General features: G+C 59.8%; 1 protein-coding gene across 1 annotated transcript; it reads right to left on the bottom strand.

Annotated features, from left to right (window-relative positions):
* Positions 1–1,627: 1,627 nt before the first annotated feature.
* Positions 1,628–10,493, bottom strand: LOC308187435 (adenylate cyclase type 10-like; the record flags this gene model as incomplete). Its single annotated transcript, XM_080609568.1, is given in 15 exon segments — positions 1,628–1,841; positions 2,512–2,693; positions 2,867–2,974; positions 3,345–3,567; positions 3,816–3,867; positions 4,086–4,424; positions 4,569–4,823; positions 5,419–5,550; positions 6,192–6,328; positions 6,997–7,124; positions 7,127–7,288; positions 7,742–7,828; positions 8,157–8,349; positions 9,261–9,450; positions 10,337–10,493. Coding segments are annotated over 15 exon segments (2,559 nt in total).
* Positions 10,494–10,699: the final 206 nt, after the last annotated feature.

Raw genomic sequence — 10,699 nt, 5'->3', positions numbered from 1 at the left:
AGCTCGGAAGAGCCTGGACTGAGGTCCTCACTTGTTCTGTCTCACCAGGAGTCCAGCTGCGTGAGAGAGCTCTCCATCCTTCTCTGCAAGGACGCCATGGAGGTGGCAGAGGGCACCCATGAAACGGAGATGAAGAAGCAAGTGCAGAGCACCCTCCTCCCGCTCTTCTTCCACCTGCATGACCAGAACCAGTGTGTGGCTCAGGTGGGGATTTCTAAGCTGAGCGGTCGCTTGAGGGGGCAACACCCCTCAGGAGGGCCTGCGCATCAGGGGCACGGGCTGTTAGCAAGGCTCCCTCTGAACGTGCCTCACCCTGGGGCCGAAGCTCCTGAATCCAGAAGAAAGGTGCGGAGCCCCTCCGTGCGTGCACCAGGCCCACCACAGCCGTTTTGCCCTTGCTGCGCCTCCACCCACACAAAGGGCCAGAGCGGAGGGGCCTCTCCCTGCCCCACATCCAGCCCCACACGCCGCCCTCCACAGAACAGCCCGCTGGGAGGCTTCCTGCAGCCCTAGAGCTGTCAGGGGCCGAGAAGGTGGGCACGGGCGTTTTCCAGGCCCGCCCTGCCTGCTCCCAGCAGTGCTCAGCAGTGGTGCGTAGCCACGGATACCTAGGCACTAGAGTTTTCACGGGCATCCCAGCTGTGCGTGCAGGTGTCTGAGGCCAGTGGTGTGGCGCCCAACAGTTGTCGACCCCATGTTACGCACAGGGACCCGCCAGATGTCTAGGCTGAATGCTCCCTTGCTCTCTTGGGCATGAGCACCCTGGAGCTGCCAGCGTGCTCACTGCAGAAACCCTGGCCCGCACAGTGCCCTGGGCCACGCAGAGGGGTGCAGCCCCTGCCAGGGCTTGCAGGAGCCAGCACGGCCTCCAGCCCCACCAGCCTGGGAAGGGAGCTGCAGACAGGACTACAGCTCCCAGCATGCCTCGGGACGGAGCAGCCCACCTGACCCCGCGGGGACTCCGGAACGCCCCCCCGTGCCGTTCCTCTCCTCTCCCTGTGCCGTCCCTCTCCCTCTTCCCAAACCGTTTTCCCGGAAACCCACAAAGGGAAACGGCAGAAAAACGCACCCCACGCCGTCTCGGGGAGGAAATACCTGCCCTGAGCAAGGCTGGAGGGGAGGCACCTGCCCGATGGCAAACTGGGAGCGGAGAAGAAGGCGAGGGGACACCCAGTGGGGCGGGGAGGGGGGGAAGGCTGAGCTGCCCGGGCACCAGCCCAGCGGTCGCAACAGCGCTGGGGGTTCTGTGCCCCCAGTGGGGGTGGGACGGGCCTCTGTGGGCACAGAGCAGCCTGGCCCGTGGCTCCCCGCCCCGGTCTTGAGGCCAATGCTGGCACGGTGGCAGCAGCGCTCTGCCTGCCCTGCAGACCGGTGCCAGCCCCTGGCAGCTGCCCGTGTCCCACCCTGACCATGCCGTCTCCCTCCAGGTGCCCACACGGGCCCCAAGGGAGCCTTCAGACCGCCTCCCCGGCAATGCAGCTTGTGCTGACGGGCCTTCTTCAGTGCCCCGCATCTCTCGCTGTGGGAGCGAGCTCTCCCTTTCTGAGAAGAACTTTCTTCTTATTTCCAACCTGAACCTCCCCTGGCGAGCCCCGACAACCACCACCGTAAGACAACAGATGTTTTATTAAGACACACTAAGAAGAGGAGGGACGCAAAGGCAGTTGGCGGAGAGGGAGTCTTCTTCCTGAGAGGAGTCCATTCTCCCGTCCCTGTTGGCTTTCATGAGAGCTGCCAGGCGGGAGAACCTCCGTCCTCCTGATGTGCCCTCCAGGCTGTAGAGGTGCCCCAGTAAGGAGAGGCAGCGGGTCTGCTGAAGCATCCAGGCGAGCTTCTTCCTCCTGGCACACAAGAGAAACTGCTGAGCCCAGAGGCACGGCTGTAGAGCACCAAGTCAGGCTGGGCAGGGGAAAGTGGGGTGGCGGCTGAGACACGTCCGCCTCCTCAGAGGAAGGGAGCTGGTGCTGGAAGGGCTGCCGGCATGGAAGTGCGCAAATGAAGAAGTGCTGCCAGGGGCAGCCGACCGCTACAGAGGGTGTGCTGGCACTACGGGACTGGGGGGGGGGGAAGTGATGCCAGGCACCAGCAGGAGAAGGACTATCGCAACTCTGAGCCTCCTCATCATCACGCTCCCCGCCCCGCACGCACACCTTAACCCAACCCCATCCCGTCCCTGGAGGTCACTCCAGACTGCCTTCCTTCCCTTGTTAAGCCCGTCCTCCCTGTTCACATCTCTCTGTTCCCAGGCACCCCTGGCCTCATCCGAAACGTGCCAGCAGGTGCATCCCTCGGCACAAGCTGCTTTCTACCCAAAGGCCCAGGGACCGCACAGGGGGGCAGCGTGAGGCTGCACTGCCCGCTGTTTGACTCACACGTCGTGCCTTAATGCCTCGGTCCTGCTAATGAGCTATGGGACAGCGTAGGTATGGCCTGAAGTCCAGGCAGGCCTGGGCCTGAATGCCTGGCACCAGAATACTCTTCCTTTCCCATGTGCTCCCTTCTGCTGCTTACCGAGCCTCTGGCAGAAGGGAGGGTGTTCTTCTGTTTGGGGCACAAAGAGCACCCTGAAACCTTTCCCACAGAGACTTGACAAAGGCTCCGGCGCGCGTCTGAGGGAATTGCTTTTTCAGAAGGCTCAGCGCCCGCCTGGTCGTTTTCTTGGCCAGCCTCACGCATCCTAGATTACAGCAGACCTGCACAGGAAGAGGGAGACGGGCAGACACGGACCGCTTTCCCAAGCCTCTCCTCCTGCAGAGGCTGCAGAAATGTACCAGGGGCTGCCTATAGCAGGGACGCCCCCTGCAAGAAGGGAAAGCATCCGGCTCCATCCTCCAGGACACCCCTCTGCGTCACCCTGCCGCTTTACCTCCCCTTTGAGGCTGAAGAAGGTCGCCTCCTCAAAGCAGTCTAACGCAGTTGCTGTCTTCTCCATGGAGTTCCTCAGGGCCTCCGCTTCGTTCAGCTTCATAAGGGCCTTTGAGCAAGCACACAGGCAGCAGGTGAGCATCGGTGCAGAGCCCCTGGCCAGCTCCGTCCTTCCCTCTTGCCTCCTGTGGCACCTGCCTTAGGAGGGCCCGCATCTCCCCACGCGATCCCTGCCCTAGCACAGTGCCCCGTGGGCTCGGAGCTCAGGCACCAAGGGAGCCTTCAGACCGCCTCCCAGGTAAAGCAGCTTGTGCTGACGGGCCTGCTTGAGTGCCCCGTGTCTCTTGCTGCGGGAGAGGCAAAGCGCAGGAAACAGTCCGGCTCTGCCCCCGCTGTTTCTTTTGGGAGGCCCCTTAGCCGGCGTGTCCTGTTGCAGTGGACTCCAGGTGCGGTGCGTGCTGGCAAGCAGGGCCACTCACCATGTAGCTGTTGGAGACGTGCAGGTAGGCAGCCGCACACTCCAGCAGGTAATAGAAGGCTTGGGAAGCGTTGCCTATTGCCACATAGTGGCGAGCCAAAGGCACAAGCACTGATTCGATGATGGCTTCGCATTTGCAGGAACACTCGCCACCGTCCTTCTCTTCGGTCCTGCTGGGCTGCGCAGTTGTCCACTCGCCCGCTGGTGGAAACCGCTCTGACGCTCTGGTCAGCGGCAGGATGCCAGGAAAAGAAGAGAGCAAAGAGCGGATGAGCATCACCTGAGATGACCCTGCTCTCCCTACAGGTAGCAACAAAAGCCCAGTTTCCTGCTGTCTCATCCCAGCTCCCACCCCACAGCCAGCCTCCTCGTCCCAGAGCTGGAGTCCCAGCCAGCAGCCAAACGGCAGAGCTCCATCTGTCTGCTCTGGAGCTCACTGGTTTCCACAATCATCAGAACCTTGTCTCCTCACCTCAACTCCTCCTCCGAGAAAGCCTGCTGCTGCTGCAGGGCATTTGCACTACCTGGGAAGAAGAGAGAGCGTGTCAAGGGCCTCCCCACGTAGCCCGGGCTAAGAGCTGCGGGCTTGCAAGGCTCCTGCCGAGCAGACCCAGGGCACAAGAGCTGCGGTGATCATCCTCGTCCCCTGGCTCATCCCTGGCAAGCTGGGGCCCACCAGGTCCCCAGCACATGGGCCTGGGCTTCCAGAGGGAGGGGGCTCCGCAGCACGCACACAGCCTACCCTCAGGGGTGTGACTCCTGTCCTTCTTCAGCTGTTCTCCAGCGAGCACCAAGGCCTCCCAGCTGTGCCAGTCATCCTCGTCCGCAGAGCCCTGGCAGTTTTCCCCATCCTGGGGACTGGGGACGGCAAAGCGGTGGAAGGCCACAAAGTCCCCTCCGTGGCAGCTCCGGCATTTGTGCGCGTGCTTCTCCAGGAACGCAGCACGCTTGCGCTGCGCGTTGGCCCTCTGTCTCTCGGGCCACAGCTCGTAGGCTGCCTCCCGCAGCAGCGGGGCACAGAAGGCCAGGACGCCAGCCCGCCACTCTGTGGTCTCCTCGCTCATAGACGGCCTCTCCGCCCCTGCAAGGCAATGGATCGTGGCCTCAGACAGAGTGGTAGAGGCATTCTCAACAGCCGCTGGGAATTTCCCTCTGCGCAAAGCTGGTGGGGGAAGGCCCCTTTCAGCTACAGCGCTCCTGGGTCTACGTTACTGCCACCACTTACCGCTCCCTGCCTGCTGAGAGGTGGACGGCTCCTCTCCAGCATCTTGGACGTCTCTGGGCACCCCTGTGTCCTTCAGCCACTTAATGATGTTGTCGCTCACCAGCACGTCCAACAAGTAATTCATCTGCTGCCTGATGCAGGTGGGCAGGATGTGAGCCAGCAGCTGGGTGGTAAACACCGGCCCTGTGATGGCCGCAAACTTCAAAGCCATCTGCTTCTTCAGCGTGATCCGGTCCAGCTCAGCCAGCGCAATCTCTGTCAAGAAGAAGCAAAACGTCTCTCTCTTTTGTGTCCCAGAGCCTGAGCTTGGAGAGGCTGGACAGTTCCACCATCGGAAACAGGGTAGACTTTGGCCTCTCTTCCTCAAGATGGCACCTGCTGGGCAATCGCATCCCAGGGGAATGTCTTCAGGATGGCTCCACTCCTCTGGCAACCACAGGCCACAAGGCCCAGGGATAAGAGAGACCCAGACAAGCGCTCCTCCACCAAGGATGGGGAGGGCACGATCCTGCGGGTACATGCGACCCGCGATGCGACCTAGCAGAGCTGAACTAGGCTGACGCCCAGCAGTGCACACAGAGAACAGAGAGCGCTTTCACCACCTCAGAGCTGGACTTGGAGCTCCCCGCAACTGCTGTGCGCCTCACAGGTAGGCTCACAGCTGGTCCACAGCCCGGAGGGGGACATCTGTGCCCTTAAGCACAGAGCTCTTTCTGCTCAGACCGGAGTCGCTTTCCTGGCACGGACCCCCCGGCTGAGCGGGTGACTCCGCAGCATGCCGATGCCCAGCCCCTCTCTCATGTGCACCCCAGGAAAGGACCCCAGCACAGCCGCGAACTCAGCCGCTCACCTTTCAAGGTGGCCGGCAGCACGGTGGTCTCCAGGCTGACGTCTGGTCTGATGGTGCAGACCCTGCCGCTGTTATTCCCAGCACTGGAGCTTGAGGTGGCTGAGACGAGGTGTGAAGTCTCGACTGCAGAAGCTGGGGAGAGAGAGAGAGGGAGCGCATGAACAAGGTGGGGCAAGTCCAACCTGTCACGGTCGGGTGCGCTTCATGGCCCGCACCGAATGCGGTCAGTGAGCGGGGCAAACCGGTTTCCACTGCAGTGTTTTTGTTTGCATCGCCCTTGCAACTCTTTTTCCGCCTTCACACCGGCTGCCCAGCTGTACTGAATGAACGTCCCGTGACAGAACGCAGTAGTTGCTGCCTTTGACCACGCTACCTCCCACAGCCAGGGAAATTGCCGGTGATAATCCAAAAAGCAAAGCCCATGCAGGCTGTCCCCAGGGCAACAGCACTCTGCTTGGCATTGCTCTTGCAATTAGTGCTCTTGCATTACTGCCAAGCTCCTCAGTTCCCAGCGCCTTTGCGGGCATTTATGGTTTTGGATTACAGTTTCCCAGGTCTGTCCCTCTCCTGCAGAAGGGCTTTCTTCTCAAGGGAGCTGGTGGCTTGCCAAGGTGACAGCAAGGTGTGCGGGAGCCCACGCCTCAGCCAGATCAAGTTCTGTCCTGCTGCCAGATCGGACTCTGCCCAGACTCACTGGAGAGCCACAGGACACGGTCGTGCGGGGGGGAGGGAGGTGCAACAGCATCTAGCCAGTGCGCAACAAGAGTGCTTACCGATCAAGCCCTCCCAGTCGTCCTCTGCTTTTTTGTCCTGCCTCCCAGTGCGGAACAAGCGCATGTTGTTGCAACGCAGGCAGCGCAGCAGTTCCTCGCAGTAATATGGGATGCCAGAGCTTCTTTGGATCAGGAACCTGGGCAGGAGCAGAGCCAGCAGTGACCAACACCAGGGAAGTACGGTGCGACACAGTTCTGATGGGCGGGTGGCGAGTCACTCAGCCTCACAGGGTAACCAGCCTCTTCGTCACAGCTACGGCGCACTTCAGAAGGGGGCGGTCCTCCCACTGGCTTGGGCGTTTGGGACCCCCTGACCCTACACCGTTTGCTGGAGTCCGTGGGGAAATGGTCGTGGACAATGTCCAAAGCACAACGCAGCAAGCCTGACCTTCCCTGTCCTCAGGAGCCCAGATCTGCTCTGGCAGCTGGCTGGACCCCTGCTCCTGGGAATCCCTCCTGCAGCCTGGCCACATAGGTCAAAGCCTTTTGCACGCCTCAGCCACGCTAAGGCTTGGGCACCCACCTCCCTCTGCTCTCCTCTCTCCTCTTCTCTCCCCTTTCCTCCCTGCCTTGCCCTCCCTCCTCTGCAACAGCAAAGGGCTGTCACTGCCCGCGTGCTGCATCTTGGGAGCTGCCTATTCTTAGCTCCTGCCTGCTGTGGTGAGTCTTAAGGAGAAACCCAGGTCCTTGCTGGAGTCAAGGATGCTGCCAGAAGGCCCCGTGCTTCCTTTCCTGCGGGGCGACTTCCTTCCGTGGGCGGCGTAGGTCCAGCCCCTCCGGAAGAACTCCCTGGCCTGCAACATACCTTGCTAGATCCCTGGGGATGCTGACCACTCCAAGGTCCTGGCAGGCTTTCTGCACCACAGCTGCAGGTTTCAGCTCTTCCAGATGAAGACAGCTGATTCTCTGGGACATTGTGCTCACAGACATTGTGCTGCAGCTTTGAAAAAGCTCTCCGTTCTCTCGTGGCCAGGAGCTAAGCTCATGACCATAAAGAGCGTGACGCTTTGGAGCACGGGCCACATGATAATCCAGGAGGCAGGGTCGATGAAGTGGGCGTTGTCGATGACAAATATGCCGAATTCTCCTCCAAGGGTCTGAAAAAAGCAGACGGTTCTGTGTGGGGTCTGGTGGATTCTCAAGCGTCTTCTAGGGGAGGAAATGTAGCCCCTCTCTCCGGAGACGGAGAATACTCAGAAGTCTCTCCCCAGCCGCTTCCCTCTTCAGAAGCTTACTGGCTGTTCATTTCTGCGAGACTTTAAGGTCTCCTCAAGCACCACTTGCCCTTCTGAAGGAGGGAACTTGGGCAAAGGAACGCAGAAGGCGTCAATCCTCCTCCAGGGCACATACCCTCCAACTTAACAGGAGGCGAGCTACTAGGCATATGGGGAGGGCTCGAGAGGGGCTTCTGGGAGGAGGGGCTCCTGGGCCCTGAAGGGCGATGACCCTGGCACATCGTCCTGCTGCCCACTCAGGCCGCTCTGATGTGGAGCCTGCAGCGGGCAGGGTTGTTTTCTTTCTCTGACCCAGGTGGAAGGAGGAACGCTCACCTTCTGTAGCACTTGCATACAAGTCAGGTGCAACTCCCTTTTCCTTGGAGTGTCATGCATCTTGCGAATCTTGTCCGGGACGGCAAACTGGACGGGAAAGCAGAGTCAGAAAGAAACATCATCCTGGGACCAGGCATGCCTATCCACCAAGCTCGACGGCAGAACAAAGCGCCTCTGCTTTTGCATGAGGTCAACACGAGCCTCTCTTCACTGGCCTTTCCAGGGTGCTGACCAAGACACCTGGCTCATGCGCAGGACATGAAGTCACCACAGACAGGGAGCCTCCCCGGACCCAGGAATCAGAACGCGGTGCTATGAGCCCCGCGGCTCCCAGCCCGGAGCTAAGCCTGCCCAGCGGAACACCCAGACAACAACCAGACTACCTCAGGAGGCAGTCTCACCCTCTCGCTCCCACCTTGACGAGGAGAATGTCATTGAGGAGGCAATATCTGCTCTCTTCTATCGCCCCTTGGAGCTTGGCCTGCAGGGTGCGCTGCCTGTCCTCGCACGTTTCACCCGCCTGCAGGCCCAGAGCCCTGGCCACCAGCATACGGATGGCAGAGAAGGGCTGCCTCACGTTGGCCTCGGTCAGTTCCACGGTGACAACCCTGCGGTGCAAAAGCAAAAGGCACCTGAGCTGCAGAAAAGGCCCCCAGTAGCCCACGCCTGCCAAGACAGGAGAGCTAGAGATTCACGCCGCCTGGTTCTTACTGCAAAGGAACGCAGGGTGCGCAGTCCCGGGGGTGGGGGAGGAGGGCCAGGCACAGGGCAGAGGCATCGGAGTCTTCCACGAACGTCAGGGGAGTCCCTCGCCAGAGGCCAAAACCAAAGAAAACCCAGATGGGGCAAAGAAGCCGGGGTGTGCTGTAGGCTAGTAGACTGCTTTGCCACCCTGGACAAGCAAAAGAAGCCTCTTGGAAAGGAGGACCTGTGTCACTTAGTGGCTCAGGACACCAAGCATCTGGCACCTTTGGCTCAAGTCTTTTGATAGTTTTCAAGAGACAGCAACGTTAACATTCAAAAGGTCCTCCAACCATGGCCCAGAGGGACACCTGAGAACTGAGCAGGCAGACAGGAGGAAGAGTGGCCCAGTGGCCCACCTTTCCCCAGGGCGACATGACTGACCCAAAGCTTCCTGCGCAGAAGGAGCTGGGAAAAAATTCCTCCTTGCGTCAGAATGACCTCTGCCGTAGCCTTGCACGTAGTGGAGCAAGCACAGCGCAGGGAGCCCAGCGGAAAGCCGCTTGGACAAAGCCTGCACGGCTAGCGTGCGTCTCCAAAGCCAGGACAACCTTCCCCACCCCACTGGCATCACTCCCGGCTCTCTTAGCAGCAGGAGACAGAAAGGCAGAGAGGTACAAAGCAGACCCGTGCCAGGCCTTTGGATCTTCCTGGCCACGGGGAAGGGATGTCTGCGGGAGACCAGGCTGGTCTCTTGCTGCACAGCTCCTCTTTGCCGGCCAAGGTTGCACCCTTGGGGTCCCTGTGCCCCCATCCAGATGGCTCGGAAGACACTCACCACTTCTCGGCGATTCCCACATATTGATAGATATGGCCGGGATTGGTAACGCCTTTCAGCTTTGTCTCCGGCAACTCCTTCAAGAAGCAACCGGGCAGGCGAGAGGCTGCGGAGGTGGCTTCATCACAGGACACCAGCCTAGGGTAGTGCACCATCAAGCGTGCAGCCAAGTTCACCTTATGGCCAATCACTGCCACAGAGAGAGAACACGTTGACATGGTTAGGAAAGCGGCCTTGCCCCACCCTTCAAGGCCAAGGGCTACTTCCCCTTGTTGTCCATAGGTGCATGCCCAGTGGACTGCACCAATAAGCACACAGAGCTGAAATCCACACGAAGGTCTTTTAATTAAATAACTAATTATATAACTCTGCAGAGTCAGGTGCTTGGCGATCTTTTGCAAAGCCAGCACACTTCAGACTTGAATCACCGTTATTTATACACAGCAAACTTGTGAAAGCTATCTCTTTGGCTACTTTTGATTGGCTATTACAGCTCACCTAACTTATGTCTACGGAGTTTGCACATTACAGAGGAAGAGCGGGGGAGGAGGGGACACCAAATCCCACATCAGCATACATTAGCATTTTGATGGGTATGTTTTTTAATACGTTTATGACCCTTAATGAGCAAAAGGTTACTATAGATCAGTCTGGAGCTGTTGTTCTCCTTCTTGTTTTTACCTTTTATCCCATATCTTCCTTGCTTCTGCTAGCTCAAGGCTGCCTGTCTCTCTGCTCCCTTATTTTCTCAGCTAAAAGACTATACGAGCTATAGAAAAGACTACACAAGCTGCGGGCCTCCCTATATTCCTCAAGGTTTCCTTGTGTTTTTTTTTTCCCCAGCTTTGGGACTACACCCTCAGGCACAGGTCAACCCAGCGGCAGGGCAAGCGGACCCAGCGGGAACCACAAGTCTCTGAGCCCATTCTCCCACCTCAGGTGGAGACCGGTGCCATCTGGGCCGCCACCGGCAGCCTGTGGCATATGTGCTTGCCCCAGCCTGCCCGTCTCTTCATGACTGACATCCTTAAGCGCACCCACGCCAGCCTCCCACTCTTCAGACTAAGGTGCGGTACCTGTATGTTCGGCCCTCTCAGGGTGGCCACAGAGGCCGCAGAACACCGTCCCGCTGGTGACCCCGACGGACACTGCCCCGGCACACGGGGAGAGAAGCGCAAAGTCAGTGGCGCCCCAGGCGCAGACCTGCTCGCCCCGCTCCGCCCCTTCCCACATCTCCCCTTGGCGCCAGCCAGGGCCACCTGCTGTCCCACAGCCAGTGCGTGTCTTGGGGACTTGGAGAGCTCGGGGCGCAACACACCCCGCTCACAAGGGACACGGGGAGGGCGCACGCAAGATGGCTTGGACCCTTCCCCTGAGGCACGATGGCTGCGACCTGCAGCAGGCCACAGCCCCTCTCATTAGTGGAGGAAAGCAGGTGC

The sequence above is a fragment of the Anser brachyrhynchus genome, assembly GCF_964034855.1.
Source record: "Anser brachyrhynchus genome assembly, contig: SCAFFOLD_684, whole genome shotgun sequence".
Classification (NCBI taxonomy): Eukaryota; Metazoa; Chordata; class Aves; order Anseriformes; family Anatidae; genus Anser; species Anser brachyrhynchus.
Note: the sequence above shows the minus strand (reverse complement) of the source record. Positions and strands in the feature narration are given on the sequence as shown.